We start from the raw sequence: 26,591 nt of genomic DNA on the forward strand, positions 1-26,591 counted from the left end.
TTTTTTTTTTTCAGATTTCAACAATTCTGGTCTATGTATTCTTCTAGATGAATGAACTTTAGAATCGTTCTGTGAGGTTCAAAAAGAAATCTTGCTGAGATTTTTATGGAGAATACTGAATATCGATTGAGAATATTGAGCTTAAAGGTTAATTTGGGGAAAATTGACACCTTTATGTACTTTCTATCTTTTTGTTCAAATAGTCTTATGTTCTTGAGTAGATTTTCAAATTCTAATTCAACTAAGTTCTTTTGCACTTTCTTTTCAACAGATATAATAGGGAAGCAAATGGAGTTTATATTCTATGGGGGAAGACAGAGACATATAATCAAGTAAAACAAACTGATTCATTTTAGATTATGATTAATCTGTAAAGAAACAAAAGGGGTGATGTGATTGAGAGTAACTGGTGGGAGCCTACCAGTTACTACCAGGAAAAGGCCTTTCTGAGATGACATTTGAACTGAGTTTGAGTAATCAGCCACATGAAAAAGCCAGGAAGAACGTTTCAGACCGAGAGTAAAGGACAGAGTCCTGAGGCAAGAAAGGGCTTAGCCACACAGTGAAGAAACTTGAAGGAACTCTAAGTAAACTTCTGTTGGCTGGGGCCTAACTGAGCAATTGGGAGCAGAAGCCTGCCTTATTGGGTGGGGCTGTGAATACTGGGATTTTAATTTAAGTTATGTGGTAATCCCTGGGGAGTCTTAAGCGGAAGAGTGACATGTTCTAATTTATGGTTTAAAAAGAATGTTTGGCCTTTTGAGTAGAGAAAGTATTGAAGTAGCAAGTCTCATTAAGAGTTTCTTGCAGCAGCAGATGAGGATGGGGGTAGTCCAGATGGAGAAGTGTAGTAGGCTTGGGGGGAGGGTGTAGAAAGAAGAATAGGACTTGCAGTTGGAATGTTTTTTTTTTTTTTTTTTTTGAAAGCTACAAATTCATTAGGTGCTAGGGAAGCCATGTGAACAAAACAGAGATGGTCTCTATCCTCAGAGGTGTCTGGTGGTTTATTTTTTGTATAGAATTCAGTACATTTTATTTTAAGTCTGTTGCTTTTTTTCCTACTTTATTTTGGTATATACCTTAGAAATAGAGACTGTTCTCTTGTCTTATTTTCACAATTTTCAGCAGTCTCTATTAGTGGGTCTAAGAGGAGGCAGCAGAACATGATCTTTAAGATATCTGGCTCTGAGTTAAAAAAATTACCTTGGGGCTAGTGTTTTAGCTGAGCTCATGCGTACCTAGCTGTTAGCACATTACCTAGTATATGACAAAAGCTAGATAAAGGGTAACTTTTTATTATTCTCTTTATGTATTGTCATATTGATTAATTCTGGCCAAACATCTAAGTTCAAGTTTTTTTCTAATCTCAGCTCACTGTTTTTTATGTTAATGGAGGAGAGAATTGGCAAATGGTTGTCCATTTTGGATTTGAAATATATATTCATTCTTATAATTAAAGGAGTGAATATTGCTCAACTCAGAGAATTAGTTTAACATAAGTGCAACTAAACTACCAAATTCTCAGTTGTGTGTTGTCTACTACTGCTGTCTTGGGAAACTTCTCCTTTCTCACTTTAGGGATAAAGCAGCACTTTTTTTTAAATCCAAGAATTATTTATGGAATGCCTGTATTAGATTACTCAAATAATTATACCCTTATTAGTGTGTTTCTTTCAATATCACACTATATTGGAGTAGGATAGTTTAACCTAAAAGGCCTTTTCTGTAGCTCCTATTCATCTGTTTTCTAAGTGAGATGTCATAATGTAAGAAGAAGCTACCGATGAAATAATCTTATTAATGACATTCCCCCAGAGTAGCTCTTTTTTTTTAAAGGGAAGAATGATCTAGTTTATTTTACAGGAGAAGGTTCATTCCAGTTAATAGCACTCTGATCTCATACAAATTACAGAATTCACTTAGATGATTTCTAGTCTCTCTCCTTTCCTGGGGACTGGACTCTGAGATAGGCTCAGAAAGTCAGCTTTCTTTTTTTAATTTAATTATTTTTTTTTAATTAAAAAAATTTTCAGTTACACTTGACACAATATTAGTTTCAAGTGTACAATGTAGTGGTTAGACATTTATATAACTTACAAAATGATCATTCTGATAAATCTAGTACCCACCTGACACTATTCATAGTTATTACAGTATAATTGACTATATTCCCTTTGTTGTACTTTACATCTCCATAATGGTTCTAATGACTGGCAATTTCTATTTCTTAATCTCTTTCCCTTTTTCACCCATCCCCCCAACCCACCTCCCATCTGGCAAACACTGAAATGTTCTCTGTATCCATGAGTTTGTTTCTGTTTTCTTTATTTTCCCATTTACTTTGTTTTTTTAGGTTCTACACAAAAGTGAAATTATATGGTATTTGTCTTTCTTTTCTGACTTATTTCACCTAGCATATTACCTTCTAGGTCCATCCAATGTTGTCACAAATAGCAAGATTTTATTCTTTTTATGGCTGAGTAACATTCTACTGTATGTATGTATCACATCTTTTTTAAAATAATTTTTTATTTTTTAATTAAAGTGGATGTGCAATAGTATGTCAGTTTCAGGTGTACAACATAGTGATTAGACATTTATATAACTTACAGAGTGATCATCCCTACAAGTCTAATACTCATCTGACACCATTTAGTTATTACATTATCGATTATATTCCCTATGCTGTACTTTACATCCCTGTGACTGTTTTTATAACTGGCAATTTACACATCTTTTAAAAAATTTTTCAATTACAGTTGACATTCAGTATTATTTTATATTAGTTTCAGATATTTAGCATAGTGGTTAGACATTTATATAATTTAAGAAGTGATCCCCTCCATAAGTCTAGTATGCAGCTGGCACCATGCATAGTTATTACATTATTGACTATATTCCCCGTGCTGTACTTTAAATCCCTGAGACTATTTTGTAAATACCAATTTCTACCTCTTAATCCCTTCACCTTTTCCATCCAGCCTTCACCACCGCACCCTCCAACCCCGCCAATCAGGCAACCACCAGTTTGTTCTCTGAACCTATGGGTCTGTTTCTGTTTTGTTTGTTCGTTTATTTTGTTCTTTAGATTCCACATATAAGTGAAATACGGTATTTGTCTTTTTATGATTTATTTAACTTAGTGTAATACCCTCTAGGTCCATCCATGTTCTTGCAAATGTTAAGATTTCATTCTATTTTTATGGCCGAGTGATATTCTGTTGTGCGTATGTATAACATTTCTTTAATTGTTGATTGATGGATATTTAGGTTGCTTCCATGTCTTAGCTATTGTAAGTAATGCTGCAATAAACATAGGGAATTGCTGGGTCATCTGGTATTTCTATTTTTAATTTTTTGAAGAAACTTGATGCTGTTTTCCATAGTGGCTGCACCAATTTGCAATCCCACGCGCAGTGCATGAGGATTGTCTTTTTTCCACATCCTCACCAACACTTGTTTGTTGATTCATTGATGATAGCCATTCTGACAAGTGTGAGGTGATAGCTCATTGTAGTTTTAATTTGCATTTCTATGATGAGGTAGAAATGAAAACATCTTTTCATATGTCTCTTGGCCATTTGTGTGTCTTCTTTGGAGAAATGTCTATTCAGGTCCTCTGCCCATTTTTTTTTAAATTGGATTGTTTTTTGGTGTTAAGTTGTATGGGTTCTTTGTAAATTTTGTATATTAAACCTTTATTGGATGTATCATTGGTGACTATTCAGTAGGTTTTCTTGTCGTTTTGTTAATGGTGTTTTTTTTGCTGTGCAGAATCTTTTTAGTTTTGGTGTAGTCTAATTTTTTTCTTTTGTTTCCCTTGTCTGAGGAAATACATCAGAAAAAATATTACTAAGAGCAATGTCAGAGTATACTGCATCTGTTTTTTTTTTTTTTTTTAGAGTTTATGGTTTCTGTCTTACATTTAAGTCTAATCCATTTTGAGTTTATCCTTGTATGTAGTCTAAGAAAGTGATCCAGTTTCATTCTTTTGCATGTGTCTGTCCAGTTTTCCCAGCACCATTTATCGAAGAGACTGTCTTTATCTCATTGTATATTCTTGCCTCCTTTGTCGTATATTAATTGGCCATATGGGCATGAGTTTATTTCTGGGCTGTTCTGCTCCACTGATCTGTGTGTCTGTTTTTATGCCATTACCATGCTGTTTTGAATAGCCTTGCATCATATCATATGTTTTGATATGATAGTGTGATACCTCTAACTTTGTTCTTTCTCATGATTGCTTTGGCTACTTTGGTTCTTTTTTGGTTCCATATAAATTTTAGGACTATTTGTTCTAGTTCTGTGGAAAATACCATTGGTATTTTGATAGGGATTGTATTGAATCTATAGATGACTTTGGGTAGTATGGACATTTTAATATTAATTCTGTCCATGAGCACAGTATATGTTTCTACTTGTATCTTTATCAGTTTCTTTCTTCAATATCTTAAACTTTTCCAAGTACAGGTCTTTTACTTCCTTGGTTAAATTTATTCCTATGTATTTTATTTATGTTTCGATGCAATTGTCAATGGGATTGTTAATTTCTCTTTCTGATAGTTCATTATTGGTATATAAAGTGCAGTTGGTTTCTGACAGGTGGGGATACTCACCACTGTACTAACGAGGACGAGCCCTGCAACTGGTTTCTGAATATTAATTTTGTATTCTACTTTACTGAATTCATTTATCAGTTATAATAGTTTTTTGGTGGAATCTTTAGGGTTCTCTGTATGTAGATAGTATCATGTCATTTGCATAATGTCAGTTTTACTTCTTCTTTTCCAATATAGATGCCTTTTATTTTTCTTTTCTGAATGCTGTGATTAGGACTACCAATACTATGTTGAATAGAAGTGGTGAAAGTGGACATCCTTGTCTTGTTCCTATTCTTAAAGAAAACACTTTTTAGCTTTTCACCATTGAGTATGATGTTAGCTGTGGGTTTGTCATATATGGCTTTTATTATGTTGACATATATTTTCTCAATTCTCACTTTGTTCAGAATTTTTGTCATAAATGGTTGTTGGATTTTGTCAAATGCTTCTTCTGCATCTACTAATACGATCATATGATTTTCATTCTTCATTTTATTTATGTGGTGTAACACATTAATTGATTTGCATCCCAGGAATAAATCCTACTTGATCATGGTGTATGATCTTTTTTAATGTATTGCTGAATTCGATTTGTGAATATTTTGTTGAGAATTTTTTGGATTTATGTTAATCAGGGATATTAGCCTATAATTTTCTTTTTGTGTGTGTGTTTGTCTGGTTTTGGAATCAGAGTAATGATGGCCTTGTAAAATGAGCTTGGGAGTCTTTCCCTTTGAATTTTTAAAAATAGTTTGAGAATGATAGGTATTAATTCTGGACCTGTGAAGCTACCTGGTCCATGACTTTTCTTTGTTGAGGTTGGCTTTTTAAAAATCATCTCCAGTCTGGAGAATCTTAGGTGGTTGGGATACTCCAGTGGGGTGTATTTTTGGAGTTGGAACAGAGGTGGGTTGCTTAGTGAAAATTATTGCAACCTTGTTTGCCTCAATTTAGTAACCAGTGTTTTGGCATCTGCATTGTCATAGAGGCCATTCCCTTATCCCTTACTTTTATATCAGAAGGTCTTATTTTTGATCATTTGATTTGTGTACTTCGTCGGATCCTTTTTCTGCTTTGGTGAACTGTGGGCTTCACCTTTTTTGTAACCCTTGGCGGAATTATTCTTGCTCATCTAAACTGGCATCTGCAGTTCCACCACAGTAAAGTACATTTTTAGGTTTTTTTTCCAAGATAGCTTAGGCCACCTTGAAAACCTAAGTACATGTAGGCCAAAAGCCAGGAGTTTTTGGTGGGAGGAATTGGAATTTTTTTTGAGGATTGTATTTGAAATTTTGCTGTTATAAGAAAGATAAGTTTCTTGATAAGTAAGTTTTGTGTGTGTGTGTGTGTGTCCATCTTTATTACAGTAGTCTCTTCTTATCTGCAAGGGATCTGTTCTAAGACCCACAGTGGATGCCTGAAACCAAGGTAGTACTTAACCTTATATATACTATGTTTTTCTATACATAAATACCATTTCACTTAAAGGAAGCAGTTTTCATCTTCTCTTTGGCATGTACAATTGCCAACATCACTATTCTTGTGCTTTGGGGCCGTTAAGTAAAATAAGGGTTACTTGAACCCACGTTCTGTGATAATATGACAGTTGATCTGATAACCGAGAAGGCCACTAATGGGCAGGTAGCATATATAGCATGGATATATTGGACTAAGGGATGATTCATTTCCTGACAGGATGGAGCAGGACAGCAGGAGATTTAAAACTTATAAATTGTTTATTTCTGGAATTATCTATTTAATATTTTCAGACTGCGGTTTACCACGGGTAACTGAAACCACAGGTAAGGCAGAGGTTGGAGGAGAACTACTATATTTTACTGTGGGAAGATTCAAAAAGTAATTAAGTAGGGCAATTTCATTTTACTACATTTTATTGCCTATTTGTAAAATATAGGAGGCTAGTTCTGGGTTTACCTGTAAAATTCAGGTAAAATGTGCTCTTGTCACTTATGACAATGACATTTAATTTTAGTATATTTCTATTCCAAAATAAGGATTGTATATGTTTGTGATATGAGGGGATTGCACACAAAACCTTGACCAGGTTTCTTAAAAATTGCACAGAATTTTTACATTTCATGAGTCAGGCATGTAACTAACCCTGAGTTCATTAGTTTGGACTCTAAGAACTGAACTTAAAGTTTGAAACTGCCAGTTTAAGTGTTCCCTTCCCCTTAAGCCTTGACTTTAAACCGAATTCTTTTATTTGGTTGTTTTCAAACTGTAAAGTATTCTGCGGAGGTATGTTGGTGAGCCAGGACTGGAGTGTGGGTGGAGGCAGGACTGGAGAAGAAAGACTAAAAATATAGTTTGGGTTTCCCATTCTCACTGAATCAGAATATTTCTCCTTTGTTTATTTTTATACATTTGGCTTTCATGTAAGATGGTTGAGGAAGGAGTGTTGGTTAAAAAAAGGTTCTAAACTATTGCTGGATGTATGTCTTATATTTAAGTTTTGAGGAAGGGGGTTGTTGTGGTCTCCAAGCTGCAGTTCTTGTGGCAGGGGCAGGGGTAGGGGTAGGTAGGTAGGGTAGGGGTAGGTAGGGGTGGGCTACTTTGATCCATAAATTTGTATGCCAGTAAGGGCTAATCTCTGATCTTGCTGATGTTTTCTTGCCACTTGTGTTGAACTGATAGGACCTGAATTTATTTTATTTTGGAGATAATCAAGTTAAACTTCGCTAAAATCAAATCACAGAACTCTAGGGTATCACAAAGGATTACTGACAAAAGGGAAACATGGACAAATCATTTGACTAATACATGAATGATATCGAATGGAGGTTTTGAACTCAGGACTCACTATTGCTGAATGTTGAAAAAAACAAAACAACCCACAAACACCACCATACTGCATGGATTTCTCATCATGTGGGCCACTGTTGGAAAAAATTTAGATGACCTTGAGCTGATAGTCTTTCCTTTTGCCTCTATTTATAGTTTTTATTTATTTAGGATGCCTGAATTGGGAGGATAGCTCAGAGATATTGATCAAGAAAGGATTTCTTACTGCTGCAGATCAGAATTACTTGGAAAACTTGCATAATATTTGAGCATTTATACAGTGAAATAATAGCAAGGGAAAGAGAATGAAGGTATTTGTGGACTTGTGAGAATGATTGTCAAGATATATTAAGTTATAAAAGCAAGATATAGAACAGTATATACATACTACACTCCCATAGGTGGGGAGTAGAGAAGGATATTTCTCAAGGATATTCTAGAAACTAGTAACTTTGGTTACCTTCTGGGCGGAAGGGTAAGACGATTTTCTCTTTGTATTCTATAGTACTTGTAAAAAGTCTTAAATCAGACATATAATACCTATTTCCAAGAACAAAATGAAACAAATACCACCACCATCAAAAACCCCACATGCTGCTGGCTTTTCCCCTTCCACCTGGAGCAAGTGCAGGTGTGATAGTAGAAGAGGAACCCTGCCCAGGTGGTTTTAATGTGCGGTCCCAGTGAACATCTTAGCTCCTCAGTAGTTCACTACTTATTGAGAAAGCTGCAAAAGTAATGCAGAAAACACTAGCTTCTCTGTGCTTTAGCTCCTGATCTGTAAAATCAGTGTTAGTTGGGTAATCTTAAACTTCCCAATTCTTAGATTTTTTGACTTCCATGCCTTGGGTCTTGGGAGAGAGCAGGCAGGAAACAGTCTAGGGAGACACTGGTTTTGTCTTCTAACTCTTCCCCTAGCCATGTTCTCCTACAACAGAAAAAAATAAAATAATAAGGATGGTATGTTTATTTAAAATATTCATTTGTCACTTAGTACCCCATAAAATTTAAAAAGTTCTTTCTCTAAGTTTTGCTTTAAGGTTAGATTGAATGAGTTCTCTAGAAAATTTTATTTTCTAAACCTAGCTCGGTAAAGAATTTGTTGATTAAAAGTGGGTACTAGACTTACTGGGGGAATCATAAGTAAGTTATAAAAGTGTCTACTATGCTGTACACCTGGATCTAATATAATATTGAATGTCAACTGTGATTTAAAAAAAGGATTTGTTGATTAAAATGGGGAAATTGGATCAAATTGGCACACGGAATTTTTTTTTGAATTTCCTCTCTTCCCAAATCCCTGAAAATGATGGAAACCACAAAAACTTTATTAAATGACATAAAATCTTAAATGCGTGGGGATTTTAAATCTATATATATAATTTTTATTTTAGTTATATATAATTTCTGTCATTAGTGTATGTATACATGTGATATGTGGGTATAAATCTTTCTCACGGGAATTTTACATATTTTTATATATAATTAAGATAGGAATTGTATATATTCTATACAGTTTTCCATCAGATATAATATTCTCCATCATATTATGTAAAATATTCCCATCTTAATTACATACATACATTTTGTTTCCCATCCTAAAACATAAACGTATATAATTATGTTTTAGGATGAGAATGCTCAATAATATAGTTGTTCTCCCTTTAGTCAGTCTATAAATTCAATATTTATATGTTCTCATCCAGAGTTTTTTTTTTGGGGTGGGGGGCCTGGCAAGCTCACTCTGATATTCATGTGAAAGAAGAAAAGTGGTAGAGTAGTTCTGAAGGCTTTGAAAATAGCAGCAATAACTAAGCACGGTGAAGGGAAACTTGTCCTACCAGGTATAAAAGCCTCACAACGTTATAGTAACTTAAAAAGTGTGGTGTTGGTATATAGAAGACAGTCAGATCAGTGAGTTTAGAATCATGAATACATGGAAATATACTTTATAATAAAGATGACTTTTTCTTTATGAACATTTTCGGGCCCATAGAAAGGTGTAGAGAGTAATAAAACAAATGTCCATTTACCTACCATCTGTGTTTAAGAAAAATTAATATTTTATCATACTCATTTCAGTTTCTGTTCTAAGAAATAAAGTATTAAATATTGAACCCCTATCCTAGATCATTTTCCCCCCTTAGTTGTAACTATTATTCTAAAGTAAATGAATATTTTAGATGTTTATGATTTTATTATGTGTATATAAAAATAGTATTGTTTTGTGTTTGTAACATGTTAGCATCATTGTGTATATTGTTTTTATTTTTCGAGGTTTATGTTTTGAAACATATAGCTCTAGTTTATTCATTGTAACTGCTGTATAGAATTTTGTCATATGAATGTACTACATTATGAACTTTAGGTTGTCTTCAGATTTGCCTTTTGCTTTGCTGCAATAAATATTCTTTTATATGTAAGTGTGTGAGTTTCTGTAGGTATAAACTGCAGTTGCCATGTTTCAAGGATGGCATTTCAGAACAGTGTGGAAAGGCAGACATGTTTAATAAGGGTTTTATTAGGATAACTAACTATCAATTAAAGAAAATACGCTAGATCTCTTACCATTTTTTAGAAAAAAAATTAGGTGATTAGGAGCTAAATATTAAAAAAGAAGCATAAGAAGAGATGATAGAATATTTTTAAAATTTAGGGAACGTCTCCAGAAAGATGGAACAAGTTATGAATTCTGGAAAAAAATACAATGAGTACTCACTGTTATCTCTAGTTCTGTGACTTTAAGTGAAATGATGTATAACAAAACCAGTTTTACCAGGCTAATTGATATAAACATGATTGAAGTTCCTGTGGCATCTCATCAACTATAATGAAAAGATGTAGAATGAAACAGTGTTAAGGAGGACCTGCTGTACTTGTAACATAAAGGTAGAAAAGGATTAATATTCAGAATACAGAGAGATAATTTCAGTTTCCAAACATATACCAGCAAAACCTCTTTCCCCCCGCCCCACTGCCACCCCTTCTCAGGCCTTGCTTCCTATCATCTCTCCCTCTCCTTAGCCTTCTTACTTTTTCTTAGGGTTTCTGTAGTCCTCTATGAAATCATGAAATGCTCTTGTCCCTTCCAGGCTAGGTTTTTACACTTTGGCTCAAAAAGTCATCTTAGAATATTATTACCTAAACTAGGACAGTTTTGAGAAGGAAATGGAGCATAATTTATAATTGCACTGGGACAATATCCAGGAAACCAGGGCATATAGTCATCCTAGCTGAGATTGGCTTTCTATGATGTCTTCCTTCGCCCTCTTCTCTTTTGTTTTACTTATAGCACTTTATGATATTTGTCACTATTCTATGACAGTGTTTAGAGCAGTGTTGGTATATAGTGGTGTACTGCTCAATAAATATTCATTTAGAATATATGACATTTCTGTTTTTGGTCTTAAAATTTTGTGAAGATATGACAGACATGAAAAATTGAATACGAATGGTATATACAAATCATACTTTTGGAAAACAATATTCTCATTTATTTAGACTTTTTGTGGCATACTCTAAAATGTCTCACTAGCTAAACTTAAAAAATTTTTTTTGTAAGCTCATACATTGGATATTTAGGACAATTATTTGAGAAACAGTCTCAAGCATTCATCTTTAGGGTATCTCTGTATTGAATAATCAAATGAATTCCTAGAAGTGGAATTGCTGTGGTAGAGGATATACATATTTTCAAGGCTCATAGTATACATTGCCATTCTTTAAAAAGCAATTTGTACTCATTTTACATACTCATTGTATGTAATGGAGTACCTTTTTTTCAAGTCCTCCAACACTGGAGGCATTTTTAAATATTTTACCAGTTTGGGGAGTGATTTTTGTTTTACTTTCCTGTGATTATGAAGCTAACTTCATTAATTTTATTTCCTTTGTTAATTCCATGTTCCTGTTATGTCTTGTATTTCTGTTGTGATCATTTTTTTCTTACTAATAAATTATGTACACTGCATACAAATATATATATACATACACATATACATATATATTTGGTACATCAAAATTTTGCTATTTTTCTGGTTTGTGTTTTGCTATTTAAAGGTGTCTTTGCTGTACAGAAAAATAAATGTGTTTTATTTTTATAAGCAAAAATATATTTGCTTAAAAGTAACGTTATTTACCTCTGAGATTAAAGAAAAAGTGCTCCTAATTAAACCATCAAATGTCATTGATTGTAGGATGCATACTGACTTGACAGTTTTTAAGATAGAATCATAAGGAGGTATTAGAATCCATGAAATATAATAAATGTTAACTCGAACTGCAGCATAACCATTTTTAAATCCTGTTGTTGCTTTGTGTAGTTTTATTTGTTTTGGCTTAATAATTTTTAAGGATAGTTTAATTCAGATATAATTGATGTACCATACAATTTATCCATTTAAAGTGTACCATACAATGGTTTTTAGTATATTCAGATATGTACAAATGTTACCACAGTCAATTTTAGAACATTTTTGCCACTTCAGAAAAGAACGGAAATGCAAAGGAATATCGTTCAACCTTAAAAAGGAAGATAATTTTGATATATGGAAAAAACTTGAAGACATTATGCTAAATGAAATAATCTAGTCACAAAAGGACAGATACTTTATGATTCTACTTTTATGAGGAATCGTTGAATTCATAGAAACAGAGTAGAGTAGTGATTACCAGGGACTAGGGGGAAAGGGGAATGGGGAGTAAGTGTTTAATGGGTATAGAATTTCAGTTGGGGAAGATGAAAAGTTCTGGAAATGGATGGTGGTGATAGTTGTACAACAGTGTGAATGTATATAATGATACAGAAGTGTACACTTAAAAATGGCTAAAATGGTAAAATTTATGTTATGTATATTTTACCACAATAAACAAACAAAAGAAACCCTGTACACCATAGTTATCACTTGTTGTTCCTCTATTCTCAGCCCACTTTCCTTAAGGAGCACTAATCTACTTTCTGCCACTATAGATTTGCTAATTTTGGACTTTCATATGAAAGGAAACATAGAAAATGTGGACTTTTATGATTGGCTTCTTTTACTTGGCATGCTTTCAGGGTTCATTCATATTGTAGCGTGTATTATTAGTACTTCATTCTTTTTTTATGGCAGAATAATATTGTTTGGGTATACCTGAATTTATCTGTTCATCAGTTGATGGAAATGACATTTGGGTTGTTTCCAAGGTTTGATAGTTATTTTGGGACCTAACTTGAGATATCACAATTCTAAGAAATGAAAACCTACTCCACTTACTTTAAGTAAAGGAGGACTTACTGTAAGACTATGCAGGCAGTTTAACAGATATCCAAGGATAAAGAAAGAAGAACAGTTTCTTGTGGAGACTGACCCTGGAGCAAAGAGTCAGGAGCCAGGGCAGCTGCTGCTGTGTCTCAGAGGCCTGCTTGAAAATTCTCTTGGCTCCGCTTCTCTTTGCATGTCTACTGTAGTCTGTATCTAGATTGACATTCCCTGCTCCCTCTGTAACCTCTGGCACATGCTTTGGCTCATCTTGACTTCTGTGGCCACTTTGCAACTCAGTTCCCTGTAGCTGATGTCCTCAATTCCTACTTCCTGAAGAGAGATGTGATTTGTACATCCTTGGTCTAGTAGGGTAGTTCACTTGATACAAACATGTTATCTAAGCCACATCTTAACTAGGGTTAGGTTTTCTAGGAGTGTGTGTGCATGGACCTGGGTGTGGCTGGCCTCTGTAGGACACTAATGCTAGTTAATCTAAAGATGACTTAATTCTCTGGGCCACTGGTCATCAAACTTTTTGGTCTCAAGACTCATTTACACTTTCAAAAATTTAGAACTCCAAAGAGCTTTTGTTTCTGTGGGTTATATATGTTGATATCTACTATATTAGATATTAAAATGGGGGTAATTTTTAAAAGATACTTATTTGAAAATAACATAAACCCACTTAATGTTAAGTAACATTTTTATGATAAGTAACTTCTAAAAAACAAAAATTTTGGTGAGAAGAGTGGCATTATTTTACATTTTTGCAAACCTCTTTAATATTTGGCTTAAAAGAAGATAGCTTGATTCTCATATCTACATCTGTATTCAGTCTTGCAATATGTTGTTTCGATTGAAGTTTATGAAGAAAAGCTAACCTCACACAGAAATGTATTTGGCAAGAGAAGGAGTATTTTAATATCTTTTTTAAATAATTGTGGATATTCTCTGATAACACATTTGAACCAGAGAAGTGGTAATTTTTTAAAGGTTAATAGCTGTGTAGAATCTGAAACCATGTCAATGAACCTTTCATATTCTATTACAGTAAATATTTATTGGTGTGTCTTGTAATTTATTGTGGTAAAATTTCTTGCACTTTAAATATTCATGCATAATTTTGTAACATTCTGTATTGGTCATTGGAATATATTGATTCATTGAGTTATGCAGATATTTCAAGTATTGGTACATTTTATTATATAATATCAAAAACTCATACTTAATAACACCATCAGTCTTGCCAGAAAAGTATTTAAATGTGGAAAGCTGTCAAGCTCATGGTGGCAGATACACGTTTTTCCAAAATCCTAATTTTCACAAATACTGGCCATTGTTTTCCTTGAAATGATAGTCTGATTTTGTTCTTCCTTGAAAGCTTTCCCTTAAGTGCCTTCTTAGACTATCATTTTGGGGCAGGATTATTTAACAAAGATAATATTTCCTTTGCACAAATGCTTACCTTATAAATACTCTTGAATCTTTTTAATAATTGACTTTTTCACAGCTCATAAATTTATAATCGTAGATTTTCTTTTTTTTACAATCATAGATTTTTGTTTTTGTAATATATTTGTTTCTCAGACTTTTATTAAAAGAAAGACATTTACTGAGTAGGTACTATATGCCAGGTCCAATGCTAGTACTTTATATATATGTTTTTACTTTAGGTAGCTACTGATATTATTTTCGATATATCAAAGAACCTTTTTTAAATGTAAAGGAAAATACCCATTAATGTTTTTCAAATGCCAGTAACTATTATATTAAGTAAATACATGAGAGAAAGCTTTTACTGGTAATTGTGGTTTTATTTTTGTAGCTATAGTTATAATTTATTAGAAGTACGCCTGGTGTTTTAGTTCTTATCAATTCTATTTTTTCCAATCCTGTGTAGGTGGTTTCCTAGAAACATGATTGTTTGTTGGACTTGATCTCACAGCCTGGTGAGGACTTCTTTACTGATAATGTCAAGTTCAGGTTATCCTCCCAACCAAGGAGCATTCAGCACAGAACAAAGTCGCTATCCTTCCCACTCTGTTCAGTACACCTTTCCCAGCACCCGGCACCAGCAGGTAAGGAACAAATACTATGCAAATTAATTGCATATATATTTTGTACTTTACTTTTCTTACTTAATACATTTGTTAGTCAAAAGTAATATATGTATATATATTTTTTTATTTTTTTAAATTAATTTTATTGGGGTAACATTGGTTAATACAATTATATAATTTTCAGGTGTATATTATATTTTGACATCTATAAATTCTGTTGTGTGATTACCACCCAAAGTCCAATTTCCTTCAGCTACCATATATTTGATCTCCTGTACCCACTTCAACTTCCTATATTTGATCCCCTTTACCCTGTCTACCTCCCCGCTCCTCCCCTACCCTCTACTCTCTGGTAACCACTAGTCCACTATCGATGTCCCTAAGTCTCTGTTTGTCCTGTTCATTTGTTGCTTTTAGGTTTATATCCCACATATAAGTGATATGTGATTTTCAGCTTTTTCAGTCTGGCTTATTTCACTTAGCATGATTATCTTGAGGTCCATCCATGTTGTCACAAATGGCAGTATTTCATCTCTTCTTATGGCTGAGTAATATTTCATTGTATATATGTGCCACAGCTTCTTTAGCCAGTCATCTATTGTAGGACCCATCGGTTGCTTCCATGTCCTGGCTACTATGAATAATGCTGATATGAATATCGGTGTGCAAGTATCTTTTCGGATATGGGTTTTCAAGTGTTTGGGGTAAATACCCAGCAGTGGGATTGCTGGATCATATGGTAGATCAATTCTTAGTTTTTTGAGGAAACTCCATACTGTTTTCTAAAGTGGCTGTACCAATTCGCAGTCTCATCAGCAGTGTATGAGGGTTCCTTTTTCTCTGCATCCTCTCCAACACTTGTTATTACTGGTCCTGTTGATTACGACTGTTCTAACTGGTGTGAGATGGTATCTCATTGTGGTTTTGATTGGCATTTCCCTAATAGCTAGCAATGTTGAGCATCTTTTCATATGTTTGTAGGCCATTTGTATGTCCTCTAGGGAGAAGTGTCAGTTCAGGTCCTCTGCCCATTTTTTGATTGGATCGTTTGTTTTTTTTTGTTGTTATTGAGTCGTATGAGTTCTTTGTATATTTTGGATGTTAGGCCCTTATCAGAGGCGCTGCTTGCAAATATATTTTCCCATTGAGATGGTTGTCTCTTTACCTTGATGGTTTCTTTTGCTGAGCATAAGCTTTTGAGTTTGATATAGTCCCATTCATTTATTTTTGCTTTTACTTCCCTTGCTTTTGAAGTCAGATTCATAAAATCTTCTTTAAGACCAAGGTCCTTGAGTTTAGTTCTTATGTTTTCTTATATGCATTTTATTGTTTCAGGTCTTATATTCAGGTCTTTAATCCATTTTGAGTTAATTTTGGCGCATACGTATATTTTTAAATCGCGAGAACCATTCTCAATGATGGGGCACTAAAGGTCAGGGATTAATTAATTATCTTTGTCTTCTTACTATGGCTTTATGACAGATTTAAGGGAGTGACCATGTCTCTGCTTTTGATTGTAGGATTTGTTGATAGAGAAATACTAGTTGCTAGATTTTCTAGGTTAAGATCTATGTTTATACTCCAAGTTTAGGTTGAGTATTAAGCTGACCAGGTAACTTGGCCTCTTTTGAGTGATGGTCAGGATAGAGCCTCAACCTTCTTGAGAGATTTGATGGTAGGAAGATGAGTTTGTATGATTGACATACCTTGTGAAAAATAAAATGTGAGGTGAGATTACCATCTTAGAGTGGACCAGGTAAAGGGGTTTAAGAGATTTGAAGAAAAAGTGGATGGGAAGGGACGAAATGGTTATTCAGAGAAAAAGAAAGCAAATTTACCAGCAAAATATAGTTGAGTACTGCTTGGTATTACTGAGGACTCCTTTGACGTATGGCCATGAACACAGAGTGAGAATGGATATACTTTCTTTGTTTTAGGGAAATATTCAGTCTTTCACCATTAAATGTAATATTAGTTGCATGTTTTTGTAGATGCTGTTTTTCAGTTGAAGTTGCTGTCTGTTGTTAAATTGAGAATTTTTATCATGATTAGGTGTTGAATCTTGGCTTCATATCCTCCCTCCCCCAGTGCTATTTATCTGATTACTAATTTTCTAGATTATTGTAGCTTCTTTTTTTAAAAAACAACTTTGAGGCTTAGTTTATATATAAAAAAATTTATATATGTATACATTTTGACAGAGTCATACACCATAAAATTACTACCAAACCGAAGATACAGAACATTTCTATCACTCCAGAAAGTTCCATTTCCTTCCTTCCAGGTCAGTCTTCCTCCCCTATCTCTCACAAACCTTAGCTCCCAGGAAACCTCAGAACTGCTTTCTGTCATAATAGATTATATATACACCCATACATCTATACACACACACACACACACACACACACACACACACACACACACACACACAATCTACATACACATATATATTCAATTAATAATAGTTTTTTATTTTTCAGTTATAGTTGGCATACAATAATACTGTATTAGTTTCAGGTGTATAACATAGTGATTAGACATCTGTATAACTCACAATAAATCTAGTGCCCCTCTGACACTGTACATAGTTATTATAATATTATTAGCCATATTCCTTATGCTGTACTTTCTATCTCCATGACTGATTTGTAACTACCAATTTGTACTTCTTAATCCCTTCCCCCCTTTTCACCTACTCCTCCCAACCCTCCATCCTATCTGTAACCCTCAAAATGCTCTCTGTATCTATGAATTTGTTCTGTTTATTCTCTTCTTTAGATTCCACATATACATGCAATCATATGGCATTTGTCTTCCTTTTTCTGACTTACTCAACTCAGCATACCACCCTCTAGGGCCATCATTAAAATATCTTATTTCATCCTCTTACTTTTAGTCTCTGTGCGTCTTTTAGCCTGAAATGAGTTTCTTATGGGCAGCATATGTAAGGGTCTTGTTTTCTTATCCATTCAGCCACCCTATCTTTTGATTGGAGCATTTAATTCTTTTTCATTTGAAGTACTTGTTGATAGATATGTAGTTATTATGATTCTTTATTTAGACTTTAGCTACATATTTTTTTCTTCTTAAAGAAGTCCCTCCAACATTTCCTGTAGTATTGGCTTGGTGGTAATGAATTCCTTTAGCTTTTTCTTGTCTCGGAAGCTCTTTGTCTTTCGCTTCTAAATGGTAACTTTGCTGGATATAGTCATCTTGGTTGTAGTTCTTGGGTTTTCATCACTTTGAATATTTAGTGCCAAGCCCTTCTGGCCTCTAAAGTTTCTGTTGAGAAATCAGCTGCTAGTCTTATGGGAGCTCCCTTATATGTAACTAACTGCTTCTCTCTCGCTGCTTTTAAGACTTTCTGTCTTTAACCTTTGTAATTTTAATTATTATGTGTCTTGGTGTGGGCTTCTTTAGGTTCATCTTGTTTGGGACTTTCTGAGGTTCCTGGGTTTGTATGGCTATTTCCTTCGCCAGGTTAGGGAAGTTTCCCATCATTATTTCTTCAAATATGTTTTCAATTTCTTGCTCTCTCTCTTCTTTTGGTACCCCTATGATGCGAATGTTGTTATGCCTGACGTTGTTCCAGAGGCTGCTTCAGCTCTTTTCATTTTTTTGGATTATTTTTCTTGTTGCTGCTCTGATTGGGTATCCCCTGCTACCTGATTATCTAAATTGCTGAATTGATTCTCCATTTCATCCACTCTGTTGATTCCCTCGAAAGTACTCTTCATCTCAGATACTGTATTCATATTTCTGACTGGCTCCCTATTATGTTTCCATCTCCATTTTTATGTTTTCTATCTCTTAAAAGTTCTCACTGAGTTCATCTATTCTTCTCCTAAGTTTCTTGAGCATCTGTAACCAGTGTTTTGAACTCTGCGTCTAGTGTATTGTTTGTCTTCATTTTGTTTAGTTCTTTTTCTGGAGCTTTGTTCTGTTCTTTCATGTAGGACATGCTTCTATGTATCCCCGTTTTGGCTGCCTCCGTGTGTCTGTTTCTATATATTAGGTTGGGGTCCTAAGTCTCTGGTCTTAGTATGAGTGGCTTTATGTAGTAGGTGTGCTATGGGGCCTCTTGGCACAGACCTAGGAGGGGTCCAGCTGCAGGCCATATTCAGCCACAGCCTGTGCAACTCCAGGGCCACCTGGTAAGAGTTACCACGCAATCCACCTATTGCTGCCACCCGTGCTGGACTTACAGGTGCCTTGAGGGGCCAAGTCAGAAACCGTAGCCGGCTGCCACTGGTGCGAGACTTGGGGCTGCTCAGCAAGAGGTACAGGGCACATTGAGACCAGACACTGCTTCACTGAGTTTTGTGAGCCTTTGAGAGACTTTATGAAAGTTCACAGCAGGAGCCAAGACAGCTCGTTTGTATGGATAAATCTTTGGAAGCTGCTTGGGTGGGTCCACAAGATGGGAGAGGTGGAATCTCAAGGAATTTCCTGGTAGAGCGACCTGTGTTATCCAGGTTGATGGCATTTGCCTCTTTACACTGGGAGAGAAGAGGGCTCATCAGAGGAACAATGGCTTCTGCCTCCCCCTCTGTCTGAGAGCAAGCAGCCCCTTCAGTCCTCGCCCTGAAGCCCAACAGCTCAGACCCTCCCAGCATGTCCCTGGTGCAACCTTGAGCACCTGCCACAGCATTGGAGCTCAGAGTGAGCTCACAGCCCACAGCCCACTCAGTCTCATTCAGCCGCAGCAGTTGTTGGTTTTCACAGCCAGGGGTTTTGGGGACTTCTTGGCACTAGAACCCTGGGCTGGGGAGCCCAGTGTGTGGCCAGGACTTTTCACTCCTCAGGTGGGAGCTATCTGCATCGAGGATGCCCCCACTCCCCCCATTCTTGATCACCACACGTGGTTGTGGGACCGGGCCGTTTTGTGTCTCCATCCCTTCTACCTTTTTGAGATGACCTGTTAGTTGACGTGACCTAGTTGTAGGGCTTCTGTTCAGCCAGAGTGCTGGCGACTCAGCGTACTGGTTGCTCTGTAGTTTTGTTATAATTTTGGTGTGGTTGCTAGAGGAGGAGTGCCCAGCCTCTACTTTCTACACCACCTTGAAGCTCCTGTTTTGAGTTTTGTATGAATTGTTTTATCTATGGCTTCTTTTGCTTCCCATAATATTTTTGAGATTTATTTATATCTTGGCACAGATAAAAATAAACATCTCAGTAGTGTTTTTTTTTTTTATGGCGAGTATGGAAATACTACAGTTTGTTTATCTAGTCACCTATTCCAGCTTTTGGTTATTGCAAGTAAAATTATTTAGAAAAGATATATGTGTATGTTTTATTTAGATTATATAAAGGAATATTGTCTTTTTTTAATAGTGTCATTTGGAGTTTTAAATTTTTTATCAAGTCTAATTAATTTCTTTTATCTTTCCTGTTTTTTTGTGTCATATTTAAGAAGTTTTTGCCAAAATCAGGGTCACTAAGATTTTCTTCTATGCGTTCTCTAAGTTTTATAATTTTGGGTTTAAGTTTGACCTTCTTTAAATTAAAATTCTGTTTACGGTGTGAGGTAAGGATTGTTCTGCCTATGGGTATTCAATTGTTCTAGAAACCATTTGTTGAAAAGATTATTCTTTTCCCATTGAATTACTTGAGTACTTCAATTGAAAATCAATTAACCATATATATGCAAGTCTATTTTTGTTCTCTCTATACTATTCCACTGATATATTTTGTCTGTCTTTACCTCACATCTATCTCATTTTCTATATAACAAACATTTAATCTTTCAATAAAGCACTTCACCTTGTCTTGATTATTATAGCTTTACAATAAGTTGAAAGTAGTATGATTCCTTCCTGAATTGTTTTGAATATTCTAGATTCTATACATTTTAGAATCAGCTTGTCAATTTCTACAAAAATGCTTGTTGGGATTTTGATTGGGATTGTATTAAATCTAGAGATTAATTTAGGAGACAATTAAAATCTTAACAATTCTTCTGGTCCATGAACTTGGTATATCTTTCCATTTATTTAGGTCTTCGTTAATTTTTCTTAGTAATGTTTTATAGTTTTAAGTGTATATACAGGTCAGAAATATCTTTTGTCACATTTATTTCTAATTATTTCGTATTTTTGATGCTATTGTAAATGATGTTGCTTTTTGAATTTCAGTTGTTCATTGATACTATGTATATTGATTTTAAATTCTGCCACCTTACTTGTTACTTCTAGTTGCTCTTTTTAAATAGATTCCACAGGATTTTGTACCTGGATAATCCTCTAATCAAATAAAGGGTTTTGCTTTCCAAATTGGTTACTTTTTCTCTTTATTATTTCACTGGCTAGAGTCTCTAGTATGATGTCGAATAGAAGAGGTGAGAATGGGCATTCTTGCCTTGTTTCTGATTTTAAGAGGAGAACATTGTCTTCTTCCATTAAGATAGTCGTTAGCTTGGGAAATATTCCCTCCTCCTGTATTTTCTTGTAGAGTTTGTTTAGGATTGATATTTTTTCTTCCTTAGATATTTGGTAGAATTCGCCAGTGAAGCCATCTGAGCCTAGAATTTTCTTTGTAGGAGGTAATTAAATTATGAACTCTATTTCTTTAATAGTTGGAATTCAGATTATTTTCTCTTGAGTCAGTTTAGATAGATTTTGTTGTTCAAAGTGTTAAATTTATTGACATAAGTTGTCATACTATTCCCTTATTGTTTCGATGTCTTTGAGATCTGTTTTGATGTCATTATGTTAGTGCCCCTCTCCCTTTTCTTTACTCAGCTAGCTAGAAGTTTATCAATTTAATAGATTGTTTTCTTTGAAGAGCTAGCTTTGGTTTTATCCATTTCCACTATTTTTTTTCCTATATACTGACTTTCCGTCTGTATTATTTTCTTTTTTCAGTAATTGCCCATATATATCCCATTTCTGACATCTTTTATGCCTTTGTATATAGTTTTCCTTTTGGTATCTTTTTTTGCGGGGAGGGCATGAAGAACATTATTTCACTTACAGTTCAGGTCTTTGGTAATGAACTCTCTCAGCTTTTAGTTACCTGAAAAAAATTATTTCAGCTTTATTTGAAGACTATTTTCACTGGTTACAGAATCCTAGGTTGACTATTACTTTCTTCAGCACTTTAAAAGATGCCATTCCTTGTATGCTGGGCTTGTTCGGTTTCTGACTAGAAGTCTTTGATTATTCTTACCTTTATTTATACATGAGTATCATTTCTCTCCCATCTGATTACTCTTAAGATTTTTCTCTTTTATCAGTGATTTTCAGCAATTTGATTACCTTTTTTGTGCTTTTTAAATGTATATGTTATTGTTTTGGACATTCACTGAACTTCCTGCTTCTGTGGATTTATAATTTTCAGAAAATTTGGGCAATTTTTGGCCATTATTGCTTCAGATATAGTTTTCTGTCTTCTTTTCCCCTAGTTTCCTTCTGAGATACCAATTACTCATATTTCATATTACCCCACAGGTCATTAGACCTCTATTCATCAGTTGTTTTTTGTTGTTTTTTTTTTTACCCATTTGCTTCATTTTGCTATGGTTTCATGTTCAGTGACCTTTTTTCTGCTCTCTCCAATTTATTTTTAATTTCCTCCAGTGAAATTTTCATTGCAAACATTGGATTTTTCATTTTTAATTGGAATGTGAACACTAAATTTTACACTTTTTAGTGCTAGCTTTTGTTGTGTTTCTTTAAAGAAAGTTGGATTTTTTTTCCTGGTGGGCAATTAAGTTACTTTTGAGATTTATTTTTAAAGTCTCTTAGGGAAGTCTAGAATAATCTCTATTCTAGCTCTTATTTATCCTCCACTTCTTAGCTTATCTCTTAGAGTATCTTCTAAATGTCTGGTGTATTGGGTGAGGTTTCTTCCCTCTGGCTTGAGGAAATTTGAATCCCGACCCTGTATGAGCTCTGGTAATTGTTCGTTTTATAGTTCCTCCTGATTGTTCTTTCATCAGGAGTTGTTCTTTGCCCAGCCTTTAATGGTCGGGCTATGCTTTTCCAAGCATTTACAGATTGGAGTTCAGCCAAAGACTTAAATTTGGATTTTAGGAAGTCTTTCTCTCTGTAACTCCCTCTTCTCTGGAAGTCTCCAGAAATTCTCTTCATCTGACTTTCCCAAACTGGTATGGTTGCTTTTTCAGTGAAGAAGATTGTGGGGCACTGTTTGGATTCTGTTCCCAGGGATGTGGTTTGGAAATTGCATCCAGTCAGAAAACCTGGCGTATAGTAGGACTCACCCCATTTTCCTCTCAGAAATCAATTTCTGTGTAATCTATTATCCAATGTATGAAAATAGTTCATATATTTTGTCCCATATTTAAGCTGTACTATGGGAATATAATTCTCTGCAGTGTTACCTGCTTGTGCTGGAAGCTGAAATGCATTGTTGTTTCTTTTATTTCACTTCTTACTCTTAATGTATCTTGCTGGGTACATCCTTTATCTATTTATTTGTAAATAAATTATTTATTTTCAAGTTTTCGTGCCCCTCTTTTAAGAATGTTTCTTGGTTTTCTTCATTGTCTTATTTTTCTTGGTTATGTTTTCAACTTTGTATGTTATTCTTTTTAGACTGTATCAATTATGTTTTACTGTTATCTGCCTATAGTGAAGGACTGTGGACCTCTTATCTACTCCATATTATCAGTCTGGGCAGCTTAATTTTATATGTTTATGGTTTTAAAACATTTTTGTTGAAAGGTTGTTTATATAACATAAAATTTGTCTTAAAGTGTATAATATAGTGGGTTTAAGTATATTCACTATGTTGGACAACTTTCAGTTAGCTTCTTAGACATTTCATATGAATGAAATCATAATATGTAGCCTTTACATCTGCTTTTTAACTTAGCATTATGTTTTCTAGATTCATCTATGTTGTAGCATGTATTAGTAGTTCATTTCTTTTTATGTCTGAGTAATTTTCTATTGTGTAGATACAGATTTTCTCTGCTCTCCAATAGTAGATTGTTCCTGTGAAATCTTTCATAAACTGAAATGGTGTAAAGTGAAGAAGAAATTACTATTAATTTATGTGGAAACATTTTTGAGCATTCCCTGACCCCCAAAATAATACTAGGTCATATCAAATAACACATATAACCTAAAATGACACTAATATATAGTAAAAACAGGATATGATATAAATACACAGTCTTTGTAAAGTAGAGATAATGTAAGTACAGTTTAGTTTCACCTATTAAAAGACTGATTTCTCCTTAACTATAAGATAACAGAATGCCATGCTTTCTACAGCTATCAGACACTCAAGCAGTAGACTTTCCATTTTATCTATTCCTGGATACTGACTAAAAGAGACCACTTTGTTACTAGCAGAACCAATAGTAACTTTGGCAGCTTTCAAGATTCTTTTCCCTGCATGTAAATAGTACCAATGGTGATTGCAGGCAAATTCAACTCATGCAGTATCTTTATTTCATTCACCACATTCTGAATGCTTAATTACGTCGTTTTACACCAAGCACAACACCTTTATGAGCTCTCTTAGACTTTTCTGATACCTTAGGACACAACTTGCAAACAGACGCACAAAATAAATCAAGATAAAGCACAGATGCTCACAGACGCAGTTCAGAGCTATAGGGCTTGATGCCAAGATGTTGAGGGTAGTTCCTGGAGAGGAGCTCGGTGCCGCTACTCTTGCTGCTCGAGATGTGCTGCCTCTCCAGTGGCTCTTTGCAAAACAAACCTGAATGCTATTTTCACTTTTTGCCTTTTTTTTGTATAAGTGAAAATTCTCTTCGATTTCTTTGGTTAGTGAAAACAGGTGCTAATGTAGGTCTTTTTGTAAAAGTGGAATGGTATAACTAGAACTTTTGAAAAGTGAGAGATACTTGTACACTACATTTTGTTCGTTCATTCATGAGTTGATAGACATTTGATTCTTTCTCCTTTTTGCCTATTGTGAATAATGCTGCTTTGAAAATTAGTGTGCAAATTTTTATTTGTAGACTTTTGCTTTTAATTGTATACATACCGAAGAGTGGAATTTGTGGGTTATTTGGTAATTCTGTTTTACTATTTGTTTATGATTGTTAGCATTAATAAATTTCTTTTGGAGAGAAAGTTTTGCATTTTCAACAAAAAGTCAGCAGAAGAATATTAGGAAAACGTAAAACACCCACCTAAAATGATGGAAGAACTATTGGTTTTTCCAGGTTGATTCTCTGGACTACTGTTTCATTTGTAAATATACATGGACTTAACTATATGGTTTCTGTGATCCTTCCAGCTTACCAATTTTGAATTTAAGATTGGAATGCTTTTTAGGATTTCGTATTGAACACATGAATTTGAGATCTTACTACGTGAATAATGAAATTAGGAGTTATTGTAATATGTTATTGAGAGAATGAATCAAAATTAAACACTAAATTTTATTTGAATTCTCTTGAATAATATTTAGTTAAAATGTTTTAGGTTTATAGGGAAGAATTTAGATCAATAAAGGATTGAAATTACCATTGCTATTTCTTTCCAAATTAGTGGCCTATAACAGCCTTCGTGTATTTATACTTGGTTTGATTTTATGTTTTTCACTTTTTAGTTAATAATTAAATTATGGTTATTTTAATACTAGGAATTTGCAGTCCCTGATTATCGTTCTTCTCATCTTGAAGTCAGTCAGGCTTCACAGCTCTTGCAGCAACAGCAGCAACAACAGCTTCGCAGACGACCTTCCTTGCTTTCAGAATTTCATCCAGGTTCTGACAGGTAATGGGATTTCTTTTATTTTTTCTACTTAGGTCTGAACTTGTGAAGTGTATATACTTACAAGTGTGTCATTTTTTGTTGTTTAAATTTAATTTGGTCTAATATCTACCTGGCACTATACAGTTATTACAATATTATTAACTATATTCCTCTATGCATTATTTTATATCCCCTTGATATATGTGAATTCCTACACCTGTGGTTGGTATCCCTAACTCCCAAGGGATCCAATTCAAGGAGTCAAATCAATCTCTGAGATTGGGCCCAGGCATTCATTTATATCTAACATTTCCTAGATCATTCTCATTTGCCTCCAGGATTTCAAATCACTGATTTAGACTTGTTAAACCTTAGTTTTCTCACCTATAAAAATGAGGATAATGGCATTCCTCAAAGGATATAAAATATTGATAAGATAATATTAGCCCATGTAGGTAGGTACTCATTTTCCCTAGTGTCCTTACCATCTATGCTATCTTTGATTCCATTCTCACTTGATATATAAAGTATTTTGAAATAAACTACCTTTATTAAATTGCTTTTCTGGTTTTAGCAATTATATAAAGAACCTGATTTCCTATTTTAAAAATACAGTTACTGTTTAGATTTTAAGATGATAAAAGGTTTGAAATTATTGGGTCCTGTTTAAAATTATTTTAAAATACATTTCTTAATGAAAGTTGTAGAGAGAATTTAGATGACTCTCCCCCAATATTTAGCAAATATACAAAAATAATTTTTTAAAAGGGCTAAAAATACTCCCTTTATAAAGAAGGGATGGCATATAGTCACTGCCATCAACTTGGAAAAGTGGAATTCAAGGAAGGAATTAGAAGAATCTTGCATTACATGGCTTCCTTGTTCTTACTTCTTCTCTCAAAGAAGCTGTGTTGAAGAAAGTCAGTAAAATCCTAGAATTTCTCATGATTTCTCTCTGATTTGAGAACATGTAAGTGGAGGTAGTGGGGATGATAGTGAATGGTTTGCTTGGAAATTCCAATTATGTCATCCTGTAGGAAGGGCCATCACAGTGTTTCGTTTTCCAAAGTGATGAGCCAAAACTCTCAGGCCTGGTTTACATGTCTTGCTGGTAGAGTGGACCAGGATTCTTAGCAAAGGGTGTGACAGCGTCAACCAAGTTTTCTCCTACTCTGCCCCATTTCT

General features: G+C 34.4%; 1 protein-coding gene across 24 annotated transcripts in view; it reads left to right on the plus strand.

Annotated features, from left to right (window-relative positions):
• NCOR1 (nuclear receptor corepressor 1) overlaps positions 1-26,591 on the plus strand; it is a 173,824-nt gene that overhangs the window by 8,398 nt on the left and 138,835 nt on the right. For all 24 annotated transcript variants that reach the window (XM_039847432.1, XM_039847440.1, XM_039847443.1 and 21 more), the window contains exons 2-3: positions 14,550-14,727; positions 25,294-25,427. In XM_039847432.1, the coding sequence (XP_039703366.1) occupies positions 14,620-14,727; positions 25,294-25,427 (242 nt within the window). In that variant the 5' untranslated portion in view covers positions 14,550-14,619. The remainder of the gene's footprint in view (positions 1-14,549; positions 14,728-25,293; positions 25,428-26,591) is intronic.

Source organism: Pteropus medius, unplaced genomic scaffold (assembly GCF_902729225.1).
Source record: "Pteropus medius unplaced genomic scaffold, Ma_sr-lr_union100, whole genome shotgun sequence".
NCBI classification, from domain to species: domain Eukaryota; kingdom Metazoa; phylum Chordata; class Mammalia; order Chiroptera; family Pteropodidae; genus Pteropus; species Pteropus medius.